Source organism: Miniopterus schreibersii (genome assembly GCF_964146895.1).
Source record: "Miniopterus schreibersii genome assembly, chromosome: 15".
NCBI lineage: Eukaryota > Metazoa > Chordata > Mammalia > Chiroptera > Miniopteridae > Miniopterus > Miniopterus schreibersii.
This window is the reverse complement of record NC_138115.1, coordinates 13,259,942-13,282,241: the sequence shown is the minus strand read 5'-3', so window position 1 is coordinate 13,282,241 and position 22,300 is coordinate 13,259,942. Positions and strand designations below refer to the sequence as shown.

At 46.9% G+C, this 22,300-nt stretch overlaps 1 protein-coding gene across 2 annotated transcripts in view; it reads left to right on the top strand.

Annotated features, from left to right (window-relative positions):
* Positions 1-22,300, top strand: part of FLNB (filamin B) — a 128,917-nt gene that overhangs the window by 71,013 nt on the left and 35,604 nt on the right. For both annotated transcript variants that reach the window (XM_081159520.1, XM_081159521.1), the window contains exons 11-26: positions 893-1,029; positions 2,381-2,574; positions 3,597-3,710; positions 4,314-4,457; positions 4,975-5,098; positions 5,423-5,583; positions 6,573-6,663; positions 6,935-7,104; positions 11,550-11,667; positions 13,557-13,819; positions 15,300-15,897; positions 16,173-16,346; positions 17,442-17,604; positions 18,221-18,381; positions 19,196-19,363; positions 21,722-21,845. In XM_081159520.1, coding sequence (XP_081015646.1) covers positions 893-1,029; positions 2,381-2,574; positions 3,597-3,710; positions 4,314-4,457; positions 4,975-5,098; positions 5,423-5,583; positions 6,573-6,663; positions 6,935-7,104; positions 11,550-11,667; positions 13,557-13,819; positions 15,300-15,897; positions 16,173-16,346; positions 17,442-17,604; positions 18,221-18,381; positions 19,196-19,363; positions 21,722-21,845 — 2,904 coding nt within the window. The remainder of the gene's footprint in view (positions 1-892; positions 1,030-2,380; positions 2,575-3,596; positions 3,711-4,313; positions 4,458-4,974; positions 5,099-5,422; positions 5,584-6,572; positions 6,664-6,934; positions 7,105-11,549; positions 11,668-13,556; positions 13,820-15,299; positions 15,898-16,172; positions 16,347-17,441; positions 17,605-18,220; positions 18,382-19,195; positions 19,364-21,721; positions 21,846-22,300) is intronic.

Here is a 22,300-nt window from a genome sequence, read left to right as displayed (position 1 = left end):
TGCTTTGTTGCAAACATTTTTTTTCTGGCAGCTCACAGACATTTGGCCTGTTCTCAAAAGCAGCAGAAAGTCACTGTGGTTTTGACTGCTTTGCTTTAAATCAAATGCTGGCGGTTTGGGGCTGGTGGTAGGCGGGGAAGCCAGAAGGAACAGTAATAGAGAGCAAATGGGCTGTGTGTCTGTATACCCTTATATAAACTGAGATTCTCTTTCTTTCAATGCGTGCCTCTATTCAGGAATGCCATGGGGGTGAAATCTTCTATGGTTTACATTAAAATCCTCTACACGAGTGCAGTCAGGAACCAAGGGACCAGTTTGCAGCTTTGCCGTGTGGGCTTTGCCGTGTGGGCTTTGCAGTTTGCCCACCCTATGTTTACGTGTTTTCCAGCTCTCCTGGGGTAACTTTAAACTCTGAATAAATTTAGTTTACCTTTAGAAATATCTGGGCATATTATAGGGCTCTGAGAATCTAAGCAAACTCATTTTTAATCTGCGTGAAAGTTAAAGCACATTCATTCGCCTATGAGCTAATGCCCATTCAGCCTGGTTACAGCATAAGCAGGATGGGAAAGTGTGCACCCTCTTACCTTCCAGGGACCTCAGTCTCTCGAGCCCTGCTCACAAAAGGTAAATAACCAGAAAGATAGCACGAGGCAGTGTGGCTTGAGTGCCAACCCAATGGCCATCTGAATGCCCTGAGACAGCACATTACTTTATATTGTTGACCTAACAATGGCTGTGGGGGGGCCTTGTGGAGGAAGGGCTTGGCTGGAGGTTGGGACTGCAGGTGAAAGGATCCAGCAAGTGGAAAGAATAGGCATAAACAGCTTATGGCTGTATTTACCCCATTCTTTGCTCTTCTTTAACGCTGCTTCTGTTCCTTTTCTTTTAGTCCCTTTGAAGTTCAAGTTGGCCCTGAAGCAGGCATGCAGAAAGTCCGTGCGTGGGGCCCTGGCCTCCACGGTGGGATTGCAGGGCGGTCAGCAGACTTTGTGGTGGAGTCCATTGGCGCTGAGGTGGGGTCTCTGGGTAAGTGGAAGCAGCTGACCAGCAGCTTCTGGAGGGCTGAGATTACAGGGGGATTGGGCCTGGTATTAGGCTGAGAGTTGGGGCCTCCTGAGCCTCACTACCCTTAACCTCTTGGTCTCCTCACCACCCGAGGCCGCCTCTGCGTACTGCTGTGGAATTGCAGTTCCCATTTTCCCCCTGCCCTTCAGGTTGCCCTCTGCCTCATTCATTCATTCATCCACTAGACCTCGAGGGCAGAGGCTTTCTATGGATGTTGTGCCTGGAACATAGTAGGCACTCAACAAATATTGTTGTCTGATCCGTAGTTTAGATTAGATGAATGAATTAACTTTTCTGAAATCAGAAATTTGGGGAGTAAATATTTTTGGGGGCATAATTGAATATGTTTAAAATATACATTTGATGTATATATGATCATTTTAGATCGGTGGTCAGCACTGATCTCTCTTCAGAGTATTAGACAGCAAATATTTTAGTATCGCGGGTCATATTCTCTTTCGCAACTATTCGACTTTGCTGTTGTAGCATGAAAGCAGCAGTAGAAAATACGTAAGCGAAGGAGTATGGCTATGTTTCAGTAAAACCTTATTTACAAAAACAGGCAGTGGTCAGATATGGCCTACTGGCCATAGTTTGATGACCTATATCTCAGGTATTAAAAATAAAAGGGAGAAAATAAGAAATCACATTAAATTTTTCCTTCTAGAGAGAAAAGAAATATTTTGGTATATCCTTGTAGACTAGAGATAATATTAAACCTTTGGGCATATCCTTTCAGACTTTTTTTCTGTACATACACATATAAGTATTTATCTGTCACACACAAAAAATATCTGGGGAAAGTCTTTATATCTTCCTGCCTCAGATAAATACAGCACATACCTCGATTTTCCATGGCTTCCATGGAATTCCATTGCATGAATGTATCTTATTGGGCTCTCTAGTTATTTCCAGGGTTTTGCCATAAAAAACAATGCTGAATACATATCCTTGTATCTAACTATTTATACACATCCTTGCTTATTTCCTTCAGATAAAAGCCCATAGTTGGATTTGGTGGGGGAAAGGGTGGGCATTGGTTTAAGGCTTTTGGCATGTGTTTCCATATTGCCAATAATGGTTTGCGGGTTGACCCTTATTGTTAGATGATATTAAAATAAAAGTATAAAATCCAATTCTTCCATCTCTAATGAAGGCTCAGTAGGCTTGGTTTTGTGGGAAAGGGACACAAACAGATTTCAACCTTCTGGGCAACACTGGCTTTTAGGTAGGTAGAGGGAGTGAGTTGGTAGTCACATAGAATAGGCGCTTTTCACCATGTAACCAGGGGGCTCTCCCTCCCCACCCCCAGGGTTTGCCATTGAAGGCCCCTCCCAGGCGAAGATTGAGTACGATGACCAGAATGATGGATCATGTGACGTCAAGTACTGGCCCAAGGAGCCTGGCGAGTATGCCGTTCACATCATGTGTGATGATGAAGACATCAAGGACAGTCCATACATGGCCTTCATCCACCCGGCCGCAGGAGACTATAACCCAGACCTGGTGAATCAACTTGTTATGTTTCTGGCTTCTATTTTCTGGCTTCTGGCACCCTCCCTGGCACCCGGAGAGTCACCTTAAGCAGCATGTTGAAAGATGCCAGAGAGGAGCCTTTTAGAGCTTGGGGAGGAAACTGGCCTGGATTGGAATCCTGGTGGTACCACTGAGTAATGTTCTAATGTTGGGCAAGTAACTTACCTCTGAGTCTTGATATCTTCCTCTATAAAACGGGGATGATAGTAGGGTCTGCTTCCTCGAGTTTCTGGGATGATTCAAGGAGGTAACTAACATGCATAGAGACAGCCCTTCGCCCGGTGCATGGCCCATGTAGGGGGCTCCATAAGAAGAGGTTTTCTTGCAACCTGGAGCATCATATTTCAGTCTTGCCACTTTTTGAGGTTCTTATTTCAAGATGCTCCATGGATAATGGTGTTTTTTTTCTCCTCAGCTCCCTTCTCTTAAATTGGAGCAGTATTTTCAGTGTTTCCAAGAGCTTCTTTGCACCCTTTGCAGACTGATAAGCATCAAGTCTGAGCCAGCCTGGCTGATAGGAGGAGGCCCCCAGACCCCATGTATGCTGCTGTTGGCACACATGGGCAGCTGTCCATCGGCTGTCTGCTGGTCCTTTGCTCTCCGGGGGCTGCACACATTTAGAATGTTGTTGGTGGCAAAGGTTCTGAGCCCCTTCAAAGGGTAATGTTGAAATTGGGCATTGCTGGAGGTCCCTGCCCCAGTTACTAGAAGTTCTCTATGTCAGCTCAGAATAAGGCAGGGAGCCCAGCCTAGTTTGGGGCCTGGTTATAGGGAGTTTTCTCTTTCATGAATGGTTAATAATACAGTTTTTTATTTTTAAGTCAGAGCCTACTTTAGCATTTTCCTTCCAATAACCATCCTGTTACTTATGTGCTATAAAGCTAGACACAGTTGTTTTGTTCTTCCCTGCCCCTGGTCACTAGTCTTTACAGAGGGTTTAGTTGGGGCATTCATTGCACAGAAAGAGAATCATTATTGGCCCTCTGCCCCAGGTCCAAGCGTATGGGCCAGGTTTGGAGAAATCTGGGTGCATCGTCAACAACCTGGCGGAGTTCACCGTGGATCCCAAGGATGCTGGAAAAGCTCCCTTAAAGATATTTGCTCAGGTAAGTTTCCAGGGGCCACCTGTGCAGGTAATTGTCAGGTGACAAGATCCTACAGTGTAATGGCATGCTGCTCGGTTCATCTGATCCTCAGTTTCCTTATCTATGCATTGGGAGCAATAAGAATACTTATCTCTTGGGTTATATGAAGAGTAAATGAGATTCCAACATTTAAAGCAGGGTGCTTTTATTATTATTACGATTTGCATTCTTTGGAAACAAGGCTTGATTGTTTGAGATTTCCCTGTAAATGTCTTGGTATGGCTGAAGGTACGTAGGCCATGATGAGAGGTTTGTAAAAAAGGATTTATTAAATGTGTTAATTTAAATGAACTGGTCAGAGGATTTTAACGTAGGCATTGAAATTAAGCATTGAGTGTCCATGGTTTTCTTTTGGGCCATTTGCCCTTAATGATTAAAAATAAATAAATGCTTGTAGTGTTTTTCTCACCTGTGGTCATGGTCATTGTATTGTAAGAACAAGGCTTGTCATAGTTTTTCCATGTGGTTTTGTTGGATGAGTGTGTGGTGACTTGGCTGTCGGTGACCCTATTGGATGAAGATGGTTGAGGGTCAGTTCTGTTCTTAGCCCCTCCTCTTTTGCAGGATGGGGAAGGCCAACCCATTGACATCCAGATGAAGAGTCGGATGGACGGCACGTACGCCTGCTCGTACACCCCAGTTAAACCCATCAAGCACACCATTGCTGTGGTCTGGGGAGGTGTGAACATCCCACACAGCCCCTACCGGGTAGGTTGTGAGGCGGAATCCTGGCCATGGCGTGAAAAGCCCAGTCCCGTGGCAGATCTGGACTCCATCCAGCCTCATAGCTAAGGCAGATATGTGGGAAGAACCCATCATCCTTGGTGGGCCTTGAAAGATGGATGCCCTGAGGGCAAGGTGCTCTCGATTGCCCAAAAGAACTATTTCTTTTTTTTAAGACAGGTTTTTTGTTTGTTTTTTAAAAATATGTATTGATTTCAGAGAGAGGAGGGGAGAGGGAGAGAGAGAGAGAGAAACATCAATGATGAGAGTCATTGATTGGCTGCCTCCTGCACACCCCCTACTGAGGTTCAAGCCTGAAACCTGGGCATGTGCCCTGATCGGGAATCGAACCTCGATCTCCTGGATCGTAGGTAGATGCTCAACTGCTGAGCCACGCTGGCCGGACACCAAAAGGACTATTTGTAACAATGTTAACTAACAATGTTTTCCTGGGTCCAAGTGGAAGAAAACTTGACTGCACCTTTCTCCATGTCCTCTCTAGGTCTACATTGGGCAGGGTAGCCATCCCCAGAAGGTCAAAGTGTTTGGGCCAGGTGTGGAGAGAAGTGGACTGAAGGCAAATGAGCCGACTCACTTCACAGTGGACTGTACCGAGGCTGGGGAAGGTGAGAGGGGGCTTCACCCAACACAGGGATTGCTACTCCTTGGGGAATTAAGTTGTTTTTGTAACGGTTCAAGGGCAGTGAGCTTTGAACCGGTAGTCCGCCTGAATTAGGTAATCTAATGAGCCTGTGTCAGTTCCTTGGAGATATCTCTGCTAATCCTCCATCTTTTCTCCAAAAGGGGGGCTTACCAGCACCCCTTTCTCATGTTTCTTACTGCAAACTTCCCAGTTACTTAATATTTGGGGGCGTTCGGCTGAGCTGGGAGTGATTGCTTGGGACATGCTGGTTCTTGTAAACTGGTGCTAATGAGCTGGTCTGTTGCAGGTGATGTCAGTGTTGGCATTAAATGCGATGCCCGGGTGTTGAGTGAGGATGAGGAAGATGTGGATTTTGACATTATTCACAATGCCAACGACACGTTTACAGTCAAATACGTGCCTCCTGCCGCTGGGCGATACACTATCAAAGTTCTCTTTGCATCTCAGGTGTGTGGGGCTAGGTTCTTTCCGGCCACCCATACCCAGGGGGAAGGTGTCTTCAGGGCTTTTCTCCGTGGTTTTTCTCTCTGGTTCATTAAAATCAAGAAGGGGAGGGGAAAAAAACCCAAACTAAAATTTTACCACTTTCTAACAAAAGTGAGGCAGTGTATTCAGTGTGGTTCAAAGCAGGGCTCTGAAAAGAAATCGGTTTGTTATAAACCTTCATCACCATTTTGACTGAAATGTAATCAACTTCTAGATGTGTTCTACCTCAACCTCTCTGAAGCCATGACTTTGGCCTTGGCCTTTAAACTTTTATAGAGAGAGGAGTTTGAAGTTTCAGTAGAGTTCCTATTTATGAGTGGTAGTGAAAACAGGGTGAGCAGAACCTGAGACAGGGAAGAACAGGATCCTGGTGATTCAAATGAACTTTACATAGAAACAGGGACCTCCAGAGGGAGCCCCAGTTCTAAAAGTGTTGGTCTTGAGTTGACCTCATCCAGTTAACCTGCTCTGCCTTTATTCTGACAGTCTGTGACATTCTTTATGAAGAATTATAACCGTTCTATTTCTGATCAATTCCTTGCAGTCCCCAAACCATAGCTCTCAGCTATCCCTAGAGGATATTTTCTTCCCTCTCGCCCCATATAGTATTGCCACCTTTGGCTTTATTCTTGGTGGTATTTTTTGCATCCTAAGTACTCAACGATTGGTGTTAAAGGCTCAATGTTACCAGATTAGTTTGTGGGAAACCTTCATTTGGCCATGAAGAAAATGGGTGAAAGCCCATAATGTAGGGGACCAAGGCATTCATAAGTGATCGACTATGGCCCTTACCTGATGCTAGAGTATGGAGGCTTGACCTGTGGTAGCAGAAGTGTGCTCACCACCCCCTAAAGTCAGAGTTGGGCTGAGGGTTCCTTCACTTGGGCAGAAGGCTAAGCTCTGGCAATTGCTTCAGGGGCTTTCCTACTGAGATAGTGTCTCTGCCACAGGAAATCCCCGCCAGCCCTTTCAGAGTCAGAGTGGACCCTTCCCACGATGCCAGCAAGGTGAAGGCGGAAGGCCCGGGCCTCAGCAAAGCAGGTAAGATGGCTGTGTGTGAGGCCATCCTGGAGGCTCTGGAGGCCAGGTCAGTGGGCATGCTCTGCCCGAGGCCTGGGGGGACCCATGGCAGGTGTTCTGTGGGGCCCTAGTTCAGCAGGCAGAGCTCCTGCCGCTGTTGGCATGGCTGAGCCCCAGCCCCTATCTCTGGCTGCCTCTGTAGAGCAGGTGCTGATGAACCTGTCAGACTGGTTCTAAAAGTGAAACCACTCCAGCCAGGCCTTTCTCCTCACTTCATGGTTTATCTTTCCAGGTGTGGAAAATGGGAAACCAACCCACTTCACAGTCTACACCAAAGGGGCCGGAAAAGCCCCACTGAACGTGCAGTTCAGCAGCCCCCTCCCTAGCGATGCGGTGAAGGATTTGGACATCATCGATAATTATGACTATTCCCACACCGTTAAATACACGCCCACCCAGCAGGTAGGGGCCTTTCCATCCCCGGACTGTCGGTCCCGTCCAGGCCCCTTTCCCCAGACCCCTTTCCCCAGGTCCCTTTCCCCTCAGTGCTGTGTAATCTGTGTTCCCCTGTGGGAGATGGCTCTTCACATTTTTGTTTGGAACCGGATTGGTTCTATCAGGAGGATTCCTGAAGGATTCCCCGAGAACAGGTGGGGAACCTTTGTTTTTTTCTTCTGCCTGGCCCTTTTAGCTCAGTTTACCTTTTACAAGGTGCTACAGTGGGGTCTTTCTCAAAGTCTTTCCCCACGAGCCAGTGTTTAGCCTTTAGGCCCTCAGGCCTGAAATGCTATTTAGGGCCCCAGATTATCACCATTTACAAAATGCAGGAACACAGACAGGATTTTACAATTCAGGGGTTTTTGCTCTGATTACTTTAGGGAATAAGGGCCTAAAAAAGTACCTCTCTCTACAAATTCATGTTTATTTGTTTAAAGTTGTTATTCTTCATGTCCACACCTCTTGGGGCCGGGAGCAGGTGTCCCTGCTGAAAAGCCTGGGTTTTACTGCTCATGCAGAGTGTTCTAAACAGTCATTGCAAACCTCCGATCTCCTTCATTTTTGAAGAACAGAGCCCCCTATGTGAGAAACACCATTAGTAGGAGAAGTGCAGCGATGCTCTCTGCAGAAACACTGCTCAGCAGCCTCACTCGGCAAGGAGCTGGCCAGAGTGCAGTGGGGAAGAGCGAAGATGAGGGAAGGTGTGGGTGTCCCCTTGCGCTGCGGGCGCCACATCCTTCGAGATGGGATCTTTACTGTGAGACCTTCTCTGACACTAAGGGTTTTTTTCCAGGGCAGAAACCCCCTTAGTGTCAAGGGGCACACAAACTAAAGGGGTTTGTGTGCCACATCACCAGCGTGGCTTCTTACCTCCAGATGTGCTGCTTCTTGTCGGTTTATTTCTTTATTTTCTTACTTTAATGAGGGGCTCATTAGTAGTAGTGGTAAAACTAATACTTTTGTTGACAGAATACCCCTTTGTCATCAGGCTGCTCAGTGCTAGTAGGTAATGATTTTCCTGCTGATGCTCCTGAGGGCTGGCGGGGGCTGTACCTGTGGGAGCACTAGCTCAATGTCATCCTTCTCAGCATTCCTTCAGAGAAGGTACCAGAACACGTGGACACGCACACTGGTCAGATCACAAGGTCACGGACTCTTATAAAAACATTTTGAGACTCTTGCTTTATCCTGTACCTGTATACCTTCCTGTGTTTTAGCTGTGCTGCTAAAAAGCAAGTTGCAGAAGTCAGGTCAGGCTCAGGTTTTGACCTGCATCCCCAGAAAGGACTTTAGAACCCATGGCCCTGGATGACTCCAGCTACCGAATGAGGTAGAGGTGGAGGTCCAGAGCCTGTGTCTTATTCCGTTGCATTTGATATGAGGCTAGAGTGGGAGGGTCCTTAATCCAGTCACTAAGGTCAAGTTCATCCAGTTCTCTGACAGCAGCAGGTTTGAAGGAAATCTCTGGTCCTTTGTTGTTCAGAGTGAGGTTTTGTTTCAGTATTTGGGCAACTTGCAATTCTTCATATTCCTCTATGGCATAGAAAACAGATTAAATCTCTCCTCTTGGATTGCGAGTTCCCCAGGAATAGGATAATATATACGTATACATATATCTGTCTTTCTGTCCCCAGGCCCAAGCACAGGCCTGACTCTGCAGGTGCTCCGTGTAGACTTACAGACAGTGGGTGAATGAATGAAGTCTCAGCTCACAGAGACAATTTAGGAATGTTGTAACCTGCTAGGAGAGTGGGGCCTACACTTTTGAACTCTCTTTTCTGAAGAGCATCCAACTGCTCAAGATTGGGTTAAATAAGTGTACTGTTTGAGCTGTGCTCTTGGATATAGTTAAGAGGCCTGGGTCAGCCCAGAAAGCTATGTCCAACACAGAGGCGGGGAGTATACTTTGTGGGCTGATACCCGCAGGCACACCTCGTGGTGGTTTTAGGGAATAACAGGCTGGAACTTTCCAGCAGTGCAGCTGTTTGATGTGTGTGGATAGACTGGGATGGGTCCTGACTCTGGGCAAGTGCTCTCCCCTCAGAATTCAGACTGTGGTGTGAGGAGCCATGGCCTTACCTGATATCTGGCTCTTTGCTCCCAAGTACCTGCAGGCTGCTGCTGTCTCCTGCAGGGTCCCCGAGCCACAGCTTACACGTGCTCACCTGCAGCTTGTACGTGCTCATCTGCCTGCTGTGGACTAGGGATTGTTATTGCTGGTTGATCTTGTTAGCTCTTGTCAGAAGTTAGTGGTCAGAGCTCTTTTTGTCTCGGACGAATGGACTTGGGCAAGGCCTTGAGGTCCTCCCAAAGGCCAAACCAAGGCTTGATTTTATGGGAGGGAATTTATACAATGCCACTTTCCCCTGGGGGTTTTGCCTCTGTGCTTCTGATCGTCCGTGGCCTCAAGTGACTTCAGTTTCTTACCCCAAGCTTCCCTGAACAGGGAGGTTAGAGAAGCTGGTGTCAGCAGCTCCATGACTTGCCGAGTCAGGAGCCTCTGGGAATTGAAAATGCCTCCTGTTACTGTGGCACCTTTAGAAAACCCCATGAGCTCACTGGGCCTCCCAGGATAACCCTCCCTTGAAGTAGTATTACTGCTGGTGTCACAGATGTCTCTGGAAGGTGGGGTGGTGGGTGGCTCTCCCTCCTATCTTTGTCTCAGCTCGCAGGTCACAGTCTTGGAGGTGTTTTGCAGAATAAGATTAAGGTCTCAGAAGCATGTAGGGGAGAGTAAAACTGTCCTGCAGTCTGAGAAGGAGTCTGTGAAATGTGCAGTGGTCACTGCTTGGGCTCCCTCACTTCACAGCCTCTGGGAAAGCACAGGCCATTTCTTGGCTGGGGCCTCCCAGCCAACCTGGAAATGCTACAGACCATCACAGGTGTAACTCTAAGCTTTCTTCCTCCCCTTGTTAGATTATTTAAGGTAGAGTTAATTTCCTGTTGGAGTTTTTGTTTTGTTTTTTCTGACTGGTAATGAGAGCATACTTTCTTTTGTGGAGTGGGGAGGCTTAGCCAGAAGAGGACTTTCCCCTCTCCGTTGCCACCCCAGAGGGGTGGTCTGAAAACGTGCAGTGGGTGGTGGGGAAGGTTTTCCCTGGACCCTGGGTTAGCTGTGAGGCCTAGCCCTCGAGGAGTTAGGGGGTGAACTGAAGCTGGGGATGAGCTGACATGTGGGGAGTGAGCTGGCATGTCGAGTATGCCGTGGTGGCCGAATTAACAATTCAGTCCCTGCTCTGTTGAATCTGACCCGCGTACATTTTACCATGAAATGTTACACCCTGGAGGCGGGAGGCTGGTCGGTTTTGTGCGCAGTGCAAATAAATCCTGGAAAACCAATCCTCCCTTCTTCATTGATACAACCAATTTTTTTCCTTGGCTTTCCCCCGCTTTGTTATTACAAAAGGAATGTGAGAAAATATACACAGGCCAAAACCTACACCCTTTGAACCCTGGATCAGTGAGGGCTTTCAGCAGGGGCTGAATTCCAGCGAGCTCTGGATTCCTGGGGAGGGTCGTCTCTCCATCCCCCTTTCTTGCCTCTTTGAGGGGAGGGGATCTTAATTGACTGAGACAGCCATGGCTTTCATGGAGCCTTGGTTTGGAGAGAGGGGGCCGTGGAGGGAGGAAGCCACAGTGAGTGGGCCAGACTGGCCAGGGGAGAACAGCAGCAGCACATCAGGCCATGCAGCACCTCTGCAGCCACAGGGGCCACCGGCGAGGGGCCCGCCACACGCACAGGCCAGCCTGCCTTCACATTGGCAGCTCTTGTCCCCTGACATAGATGCAGGAGTCTATATACCATGCAGTGCTCTTCTCACAGCACCCAGGTGAACTCTTGCAAATCTCTTTCTCAGCTTGGTGACCGGAAATCGATTCCCAGGACCAAAAAAATGGTTTTGTTCAGTTAGAAGTCCCCGGGCCCAGCTGCTTTCCCCATGGCTGGGGTTGGGTGTGTGTTGGGTGCAGGGGTGGTGTGGCAGAGCTGCTAGGATATAGGTTTGAGTGCCGTGGGTATAAGGCCCAGCTCACATTTACCAAGAGGGTGACTTGGGGAAAGTGACTTTGCCTCTCTAAGCTCAAGTTTCCCTTCCTAGAAAAATCAGGATGTCAGAGGGAACTACCCCTGAGGACTGTTTGAGACTGAATCCACGAAGTGCTTAAAAGCACAGAGAGTAGTATGTTCATTAAATTGCCCCTGTTGTTATTAGTTGCTCTTATTTTATCTGATTTCTCAGACGTTCTTACCATGGGGCCAGAAGCTTAAAGAAATATGTCTGAGATGCTTTCTGCATCCACCGGCATCAAATACCCTGTGTCTCTGGGACAATGAAAGGTCTAAAAGGCAGGTTTAACACCTAGTTTGTGGATTTGTACCTAAAGGTGTACTCGGTTTTCTCTCATTCCAGGGCAGCATGCAGGTTCTGGTTACATATGGTGGCGATCCCATTCCTAAAAGCCCATTCACTGTGGGCGTGGCTGCTCCGCTGGACCTGAGCAAGATAAAAATTAATGGACTGGAAAACAGTAAGTGTGTGAATGGAGAGGAGACAGGTCATTGAAGACCACCATCGGGGCTGTCAGATTCCCTTCAAAAGACAATTCACAGAGAACCAATTTTCTGACTTAAGAGATGTTACACTAGGACAGACTTGTTTTTGGATTGGGGCCGTGCAGTGGGAACCTACCCGATGCTTAAAGTCACCAAACCTCAGTGTGCAGTGGGGGTGGGGTGGAGGTGGTCAAGAACACTTAAGGGAATATTGAGAAAATTAAATGAGCTAATACTTCAGACCCTGGCACAGTAACTCAGTAACAGCCCTCGATAACTGCTGGCATCACAGTGGAATATTTTCATTACAAAGAAGTTGGGCACATTGCTCTCTGGCGAGCTTCTCCTGTGCCAGCTATCCTTGGCCACCACATCCACGTTAGGTTCAGGAGTCAGGCATTAAAGCCAGCTCCCTGGCACTCAGAAACCACAACTAGAATGCACCCCTCTCCCTCCTCCCAATATTCCTTTAGCTTATTAGGTATCTTATTACTATACTCATTTCAATTTAATTAAGAAAAATTTTATTAGGGAAAATTTCAAACATATGAAAGAAAGAGAGTAGTATAATATGAACACTGATGTACTTAACACTCACCCTTAGAAGTTTAGCATGTGATTATAAAATTATTTTTTTACCCAAGAAATACATAAACCAATTTTTCACCTAAAAAACATCACAGTGAAGAGCAAATTCCACTTTAGCCATCACCTCTTCCCTCCCTTGGGTTAACCAGTTACCGGTTCATTTTCTATCCCTCCAGACCCTCTCTCTGCATCTGCCTGTACGTACCTGCCAGCGGAAAACACTGAGTGTTTACTTAGCATTACAGTTATCCTGCTCTCCCCGGGGTCTCCAGCCTGCCTTTTACTTCAGCAGTGCTTCTTAGAGAACATTCACACCGAGTGCCCGCAGCCTGGCTACACCTCTGTGGTACACGTTCACCTGCTTTCAGGCACACGGGGCACTCAGTGCGTACCCCTAGGGAAGGCCTCTTGTTCCACCCACGAGGGTCTTTCTGGGTCTCAGTGGGGCCATCGGCAGGTTCCTTTATTGACCTGTGACCAAATGTACTCGTTATGAATGAGGCCAGCTCCCAGCTCCAGGGCTCAGAAACAAAGAGCTTGATGCCAGCTTTTGTCCCTGGGGGCAGCCAGCTCTGAGCATAGGAATGGTCACTGTCTAACCCTTCATGTGTCCTCTGGTCGCTCCTTTCTCCAAGACACCAAGGGTTTCATCTCCAGACCTGGTAAATCACAATGCCAATTAGGAAAATCCTTTGGGATGTGGAGCTCTGAGGCCTCTGAGGATTTACCGGGGGGTGGGGGCTGTGTTCATGTTTCCAGTCTTCTGTTTTGGTTCAAAGTTCTTTCCCTGTTTTTGTCAAATGCTACACATGGTTTTCTGTGGTCTGCTCTGCAAAGACCTTTCAAATACCAGCTCCGTGACTTTTGCCTTTTTGGCTGTAGGATTAAATTTGCTGCCAAGAATTAGTAAATTAAACACTGGCTTATGGAAATATTTTGATATAAAGTTAACACCAAAAGTAAGTAAAGGAGAAAAGACTGAGATTATAACTTACTGGTCAGCAAAGCAGATTGTAGAGTCAAATAAGTTTAGGTTTGAGTCCCAGCTTTGTGATCTGCTGGATACAGACCCCAGACAAGTTACTTTACCTTTCTGAGCCACACTTTCCCCATCTGTTAAAACTGTTGGTTACTAATAAATACCCCATAGGATTGTGGTGAAAATGAAAGGAGATAATGTGTTGTACTAAGGCTTGGAGTACAGAATGCATTCAATAAATGACAGATATCATTATTAATATTAATAATCATTAATTAACTGGCTTACCTTTTCCAGGAGTGGAAGTTGGGAAGGATCAGGAGTTCGCCATTGACACCAGAGGGGCAGGAGGCCAAGGGAAGCTGGACGTGACGATCCTGAGCCCCTCGAGGAAGGTCGTGCCATGTCTGGTGGCCCCTGTGGCTGGCCGGGAGAGCAGCACGGCTAAGTTCATCCCTCGGGAGGAGGGGCTTTATGCCGTAGATGTGACCTATGATGGACACCCTGTGCCCGGGAGCCCCTACACAGTGGAGGCCTCATTACCGCCTGATCCCACCAAGGTCAGCTTTTGTTTTTGTTCGAGAATGTGTCCCCTCTTGTCTAATATAACTCCACACATAGTCCTTCCCCGATCCTGAAAAATACCTTTAGAAAATTGTGTTGTGATGAAAGTTCTCAATGGTGGACAGTAGTTCTCTTTCCTACAGTTCAGTGTGCAGGGTCCTGTGAGCAGCTGGGTCCCACCCCTGCTACTCCTCTCACTGTCTGGCATGAGGGGCTCCCCATCCCTGAGTTCTGTTCCTTCATTTGTTAGTGTAATAATGGTACTCTCACCCTGGCCGGTGTGGCTTAGCAGTTAGAGCATCGCCCCGAGCATTGAATGGTCACGGATTCAATTCCCTGTCAAGGGCACATACCTAGATTGCAGGTTTGATCCCTGGCTCTGGTTGGGGTGTGGGGAGGCTTCCAATCTATGTGTCTCTCTCACACTGATGTTTCTCTCTCTCCCTTCCTCTCTCTCTCAAAATAAAATAATAATAATGGTACTTGCTTCAAAGTGAGCCTGTCAGAGTAGGAGAGGTATGTGGAAATGGAGGCCTCCGCCCAGCATCTAGCACACAGAGTGAGCTCACCCACAGATGCTAGAACAACTAAATATAAAAATAGGTTATTCTCATTCTCATTTCTTCCTGGTAGCCATGAATCAAGGGTGCTAGAGTATTCCCAGTGGTCTGGCGTGAATCCTATAAGACTATCTGGTTTATTGAATTACAGATGAAAACCCTCACCCCTTCCTCTTTTAAAAACAGTTTAGTTTTTTAAATTTGCTTTTAAATTTTTCTTAGACTTTACTTTCTAGAGCAGTTTTAGGTTCATGGTAAGATTGAGAGAAAGGTAAGAGATTTCCCCCCTCATCCCTGCCCCCACACATGCATGGCCTCCCCTCATCACCATCTCCCAGCAAAGTGGTCCATCTTAACTGATGAGCCTACATCGACATCAAAATCACCCAGCCCCCACAGTGTACATTAGGGCTCCCTCTTGGTGCTGAACAGTCTATGGGTTTGGACAAGCATATAATGACATGTGTCCATCGTGACAGTTACTTTTTTATTATGCAGAATTTGTTGAGGGAGGTGTAGCAGCCAAAGCAACAGTGAGATCCGTGCAAACTGTTCCATGAGCACTCAATCAGGAGCCTGTGTGTGTTTGTGGGACTGGATGCTAGGCCTCCAGCTCTACCCCGGAGGTTCAGATGAGCTGGGCACGGCAGGAGGAGGTCGTGCTCTGGGCTTCAGCAGCCCGCACCTCTTCGCTGTGGCTTTCAGCGTTGATTAGCTCACAGCCACGTCTCCCTTGGCTGTTTGCAGCTGTAACCCGGTAGTGTGGGTGAGGGTGTCACAAGTTGGGCCCCAGGGAAAGGGCCCACTACTTGAGATGCAGTTCACTGCTGCTTACAGGCTTGGGTGTTGAAAGCAGTGCTGGCTGAGCAGCAATATTAGTGTCAGGCTAATTGACTTTTATTCTTTCTTTAACTAGGTGAAGGCCCATGGTCCTGGCCTGGAGGGTGGCCTTGTGGGCAAGCCCGCCGAGTTCACCATCGACACCAAAGGAGCTGGAACTGGAGGTTTGGGCCTGACCGTGGAAGGGCCATGCGAGGCTAAAATTGAATGCTCGGACAACGGCGACGGGACCTGCTCCGTCTCCTACCTGCCCACAAAACCCGGGGAGTACTTTGTCAACATTCTCTTTGAGGAAGTCCACATACCTGGTTCTCCCTTCAAAGCCGACATTGAAATGCCGTTCGATCCCTCTAAAGTTGTGGCGTCGGGACCTGGCCTGGAGCATGGGAAAGTGGGTGAAGCTGGGCTGCTCAGCGTTGACTGCTCAGAAGCAGGCCCTGGGGCCCTGGGCCTGGAGGCTGTCTCGGACTCGGGAGCCAAAGCTGAGGTCTGTATTGAGAACAACAAAGATGGCACCTATGCTGTGACCTACGTGCCCCTGACCTCTGGCATGTACACGCTGACCATGAAGTACGGCGGCGAGCTCGTGCCCCACTTCCCTGCTCGTGTCAAGGTGGAGCCAGCTGTGGACACCAGCAGGGTCAAAGTCTTTGGGCCAGGAATAGAAGGAAAAGGTGGGTTTCATTAAGAAAAAAAAGAGGGAGGCTGTAACCCCCTTGTACGCCTTTGTCCCAGAATGTATACAGTGGTTATCACTTGTCTGAGACTACCCTGGCAGGTGCTTCTTTTTGTGGGGGGCAGGGGTGCATATTAGTTTCCTGGCTTTGAGAGTCATACCACTTGTCTGCTGTCACTTAATTGTGCCTTAAGTGCCAAGAACCTTGGTTCTTGGGTTTGCTCCTGGGTCCGAGGTGTTGGTGATGTTCTTCTCTGTGTGATTGCTCTGCAGATGTGTTTCGTGAAGCCACCACTGACTTCACTGTTGACTCACGGCCCCTGACAAAGGTGGGGGGCAACCACATCAAGGCCCACATTGCCAACCCCTCAGGGGCCTCCACCGAGTGCTTCGTCACAGACAATGCCGATGGGACCTACCAGGTGGAGTACACACCCTTCGAGAAAGGTGAGTTGGACATGACCCTTGGACATGATCCTTGCTCAAAACTATGCATGGCCATTTTCTCCTGGTGGCTGATGCTGATTTCTGCCCCGTGTGCTCAGCCCGTCATCTCAATAGAGGCACTTGCAAAGTGACAGGGAAATACGAAAACCCATCTTCTCAACAGAGCCACCCACTCAGGGCCTGGCATACTGGCCCTGTTGTGTGACAGTTGGGCTGGATTTAGCCTAAGCTCCACCTGAGCACTGCAAGGCATCATGTCATAGATGTTGATCATCCATGTAAACATTTTTTAGCACATTGATGTCTTTCCTGAATATTAAAAATTATAAAACATTTTGTTAAATTATAAAAGCATAAAGAAAAAATCAAAGTACCATATATCCTTTTTTTAAATTTAAAATTTTTATTGTTATTTTTAAATATATCTTTATTGATTTCAGAGAGAGGAAGAGAGAGGGAGAGAGAGAGATAGAAACATCAATGACGAGAGAGTCATTGATCGGCTGCCTATCCTGCAACCCAGGCAAGTGCCCTGACCGGGCATCGAACCCCGATCTCCTGGATCCTAGGTCGATGCTCAACCGCTGAGCCACACCCAGCCGGGCATCCTTTTTTTTTAAAGTACCATATAGTCTTATACCTGGATATAGGATCCCTATAAATACTCTGTATAGATATTTTAACCTTTTTTTATAGATGCACGTATATTCTATATTATGGATTTTTCTTTGTCTTTTGGTTAATGACTGGATGGAGTTTTCCCAAAACAGGGCAGGATGATTAAGATGACTGACTTCAATGTAGCGTTAGTGATATTTGTTGGCAGGAGAGGCTGTGTGTGTCCATGTACGTGTGTGGATGTGGATGTGGGTGTGTGGGTCATGTGAATGCCAAGTGAACAGAAAGCATAAGTAGACAATTTGTATTTTTAAAAAATCAGATTATATCAATATTAATGTATCTTTAACCTTCCCTTTTCAAATAACATGGTAAAACACACAGACATGTATGCTAGATAAAACCCTGGGGTAGAGTGTCATTTTCCACAAACATGTGACTCCTGTACAATTTGTTTTTGTTTGTTGTTTCGAACAGGCCTCCATGTAGTGGAGGTAACATATGATGATGTGCCCATCCCGAACAGTCCTTTCAAAGTGGCTGTAACTGAAGGCTGCCAGCCATCTCGGGTCCAAGCCCAAGGACCTGGACTGAAAGAGGCCTTTACCAACAAACCCAATGTCTTCACTGTGGTTACCAGGTAAGCAAGGCCATGGGGTTTGTGTGTTGACTCTGTAAAAGGAGTAGCCCTAAGTAGCTTAACTGTTTTAAAGAAGTTTTGTGGGTGTTTCCTATATTTGTGTAAAGTCTCCCAACTTTTGAGAGACTTTTTTTTTTTTTTTCATGATACAGGAGACATTTTGTTCTGTAGAGATTTATGTTACAGAGAAAGACCAAGTATACCGAAAAGGTACCAAAAAGCACTGATAATAACAGTCATAAAACCACTGAGCAATCCAGGACTAGATGGAAGCTCCTTAACTTGACAATGCTGAAATATATAACCAGTCTCATATTTAAGTGCAGTATTAGAAGAATTCCTGTTAAATAGGTCACAAGGCACATTCCTGAATTGTATTTGTAGTTCTAGCCAATGCAATTAGATAAGAAAAACGAAGGATAAACATTGAAAAGGGGGGGGGTGTCAAAGCTGTATTTTTTCATTGTTGAGAAATTCCTTGTGTGAGAAGTGTCATAAAAGTTGAGTTGGGTTGGCTAAATGGGAAGTCTGTAGAGGGATTTTAAATGAATTTTGTCGATAAGCAGACTGGCACGAACCACTAGCACTACTTTGCTTTCTTTTCCACACTTTCCAGAGGGGCAGGAATTGGCGGGCTTGGCATAACTGTTGAGGGACCGTCAGAGTCAAAGATAAACTGCAGAGACAACAAAGATGGCAGTTGCAGCGCTGAGTACATCCCCTTTGCTCCAGGGGATTACGATGTTAATATCACATATGGAGGAGATCACATCCCTGGTAAGCTCTCCCTCAGAAAGGACCCCATAGAATAGTTGATTTTGCATGAAAGCAAGTTTGATTTTGCATATCTCCCTGAATAAGAAAAATAGTCTGACATAACTAGCCTATTGTGGACGCAACAAAGCTATTTTTGCTTTATTGGGAAAGTCTAGAGGATGCCATCAATTTTGAAATGCCTCTTGCAGAAGAGGGTGAGAATTTGACCTCTGTGGCTGACCTGTGAGCTTGAAGCATATGGCCATCTTTGACTATAACAACAGAAAGAGGCCCATTTGCAATTTTCCCACCAAATGTACATGGTGCCTTTTTATGTTTCAGACTCTCTGCCTCCCAGAGCCAAATGCCAGCTTCTCCTGGACCCCAGAATTTTCCCAGGCAGAGTCGTTTAGTGAAATGTTGGTTGGTTGTCTTAGTGTCAGGCTCCATAGCTAAGGCAATTTGCAAGGTGCTGCTGTGAAACATTCAGCAGACTGCTAGCTTCTAATTTGTTGGTTGGTTAAACATTAGCACATTTTTTCCTGGCCTGGTATAAACCCATAGTGGGGTTATTTTTAACAAGGTATCCTGGCTTAGCTGCAGTGACATATTGGTTTCCTCTGATGGTCTATTTGTGATGGCTGCTTAGACCACTGGATCGACTGGATGAGTGCATCAGGAAGATGGTCTGCCCTGACTGATTGATGATGTCTGTACAGAATGTTTGATATCTGCCATCTTGAACTTAAAGTTGTCTTGTTGGTGCTTGGCTGCTCTCATGCTAAATTCAGACAACTTCCAATAGAGACTCAGAATCCCATGACCTCTTTTCCAGGCAGCCCCTTCAGGGTTCCTGTGAAGGATGTCGTGGACCCCAGCAAGGTCAAGATCGCCGGCCCTGGGGTAGGCTCAGGTGTCCGAGCCCGAGTCCTGCAGTCCTTTACGGTGGACAGCAGCAAGGCTGGTCTGGCTCCACTGGAAGTGAGGGTCCTGGGCCCACGCGGTGAGTATGCATCCTGCCTTCCTGCTGACATTCAGCTTGCCCAGGGCGCAGGCAGCTGTGACCCAGAGCAGACACTTTGCTTTTGAGTTTGGCATGAACTTAAAGTTAAATTTCTTTCTTTCCTTCTTTCCTTCTTTCCTCCTTTCCTCCTTTCTTTCTTTCTTTCTTTCTTTCTTTCTTTCTTTCTTTCTTTCTTTCTTTCTTTCTTTCTTTCTTTCTTTCTTTCTTTCTTTCTTCCTTCCTTCCTTCCTTCCTTCCTTCCTTCCTTCCTTCCTTCCTTCCTTCCTTCCTTCCTTCCTTCTTTCTTTCTTTCTTTCTTTCTTTCTTTCTTTCTTTCTTTCTTCTTTCTCTCTCTCTCTCTCTCTTTCTTTCCTTCCTTCCTTCCTTCCTTCCTTCCTTCCTTCCTTCCTTCCTTCCTTCCTTCCTTCCTTCTTTCTTTCTTTCTTTCAATTCCTTCCTTCCTTCCTTCCTTCCTTCCTTCCTTCCTTCCTTCCTTCCTTCCTTCCTTCCTTCCTTCCTTCCTTCCTTCCCTCCCTCCCTCCCTCCCTCCCTCCCTCCCTCCCTCCCTCCCTTCTTTCTATAATTTTATGTTAATTTTTTTTTTAGGGGGGGCGGGAGAGAGAGAGAAACAGATTGGCTGCCTCTTGCACATCCCCTACTGGGACTTAAACCCACAACTCAGGTTCAATTTTTTTTAAAGTAGAAAAATGCAGCAGGTAGTGTTTGGACTCTCACATATACAGTAATTGTGCAGCTGCTTCATTTTGTGTTTCGGTGTTTGTGAGGTGAGTGGGGTTAGTCTAGGTTTGGGTGGGTGGTGGGCTTGGAGGTGATATCTCTGTTTGAAATGTCTTGGTGCTCACGTGGAACATCCCCAAAATTTCTGGACATGACAGGTACTCGGCCCACATGGCACCTGGCTTTGTCACTTTTCCAACTCCCGGGAGAGAGGGGGTCTCTTTGGGGAATGGGCTTTGTTGGCCCTTTGGTCCACCCTTTTGGCAGCCTGGAATTGGGGTTTGGTAAGGCGAGCAGGCCATTTTGGGACAAAGCACTTAAGTGCGTTAAAATTCACCTCTTTTGGCACAACCATATTTCCTCTTCCAGCATTAAAAAGGTGTCATTCTCTGCCTAATTTTTAAAATTATCTAGATTTGTCCCCAGTGATGCGTTCTTGGTTTCACAGAAGTGGCAGGTAGGGTGGGCTCCTTTTTTGAAGAGGAATCTTTTCCTTGAAGGGGTTAGTTCAGTAGGAGGTTATGCCCTTTAATACTCAGGGTAGAAATGGTTTGGGGAAATGAGGTCATGGGATTAGTATCTGATTGTACAGAACTACTGAACCTCAAGACCTATGTGTGTGTGTGTGTGCGCACACTCACACGCACACGTGCTTGTGAGAGAGAGAAGTTTAGGTATGTACCTCTATTATGGAGGATTCTTAAGTAACAGCCTTTTAATTTTAGCTGAGGAGACAGATTCCCAGTCATGGCGCAGCCCCTTGAAAGCCATTTCAGAGTTCTTTAAAGGTGACCCGAAGGGTGACTTTATGGAGACAGGTTTGCATTTTCCTATTGGATGCTGCTCTAATTTATATAATCTGAATACCTCTTGCTGGCCTCTCCCCTGAAATTGCCTTGTCCCCGCCTCCTCTGCCTTGCTTAATGAGTATGCTATGCTTTGGTTAACCTACCCTGCAGTTGACCCATCCTTGACGCTTAATTTAGAACTGGAATCTAGAATCTACCAACCCAGTGCATGCCTTGATTATGCTTTAACATAATCTCCAGCTGTCTCTCGCATGCATCACATTGATGGTCCCCTCACCCCATGAGAAGGGCACCCTCACCTACCCTGCACTTACACCCAGTTGCTGGCACCTTTGGTCTTTGCTCAAAGGTGGCCACAAGTCTTTACCAGCCAGCCCATTGGTTAATTTTTGCTGTTTGGCATTCTGGACCCTCTGGCCCTTTCTCAACTATAGAGTAAAGATTTCTGCATCTAAAGCATGCCTAACCAGCTTGAAAGGATATTATTGCATACCTGTAACATGCATCTTCACCATATGCCCTCCAGGAATAAGTGCTGGCAGTTTCCTTAATTATACTCGAGGGCTGACTGAGTGTACTTCAGTCAATAATAAGCTAAAGGTGTCTCTTGGGGTCATTTGTGCAACCATGAATTGAGGATCATGTCTCCTGTGATTTCTTAGGCCCCTGATTTCGGCCTGCTTGCATTTATGTTACTCATCAGTGGAAAGCAATAGCTCTTGGGGATGTATGTGATCCGTTTTGAACTTAGCCCAGGGGGGGAGTATAGGGGAGCTTAGGCAGTTCCTCAGACCTCCCTCTCTGCCCTCAGGCCTGGTGGAGCCAGTGAACGTGGTGGACAATGGGGATGGCACACACACAGTGACCTACACCCCATCCCAGGAAGGGCCCTACATGGTCTCCGTTAAATATGCTGATGAAGAGATCCCTCGTAGGTAAGCTCCCGACACTGAGGGAAGGGGCCAAGCCAGACCCACCCCTCTGCACAGTTCACCAGCATTGCTCTGGTGGTCCATCCATCCATCCATCCATCTGATCTGCGAGCACCACCGAGGACCTGCGTGCTCTGCACAAGTGTAGAACATACTAGCCTTGATGTTTGTGGCTTCTGTCCCCTTCCCCCTCCCCCCGGGGTTCCTTTCAGCCATTATTAACTTAAAGAAAAGTTGGAATTAGGAGTTGGGAATTTTGGGGGGGAAATGTATTAGTTTATCAAAGTCTTTTTTCTGCTGACCCTGTAAGTAGTTTTCTGATTAGAGCAAAGATTTTTACTCCTTTACTTGAGGATTTGGTTGATAGCATTCCCATGAGGGGTGGATAGAACCTTGCTTTTCATTCATATTAATACAAAAAATATTGCGTAAGCTCTTCACATCTCATAACAGCCTTC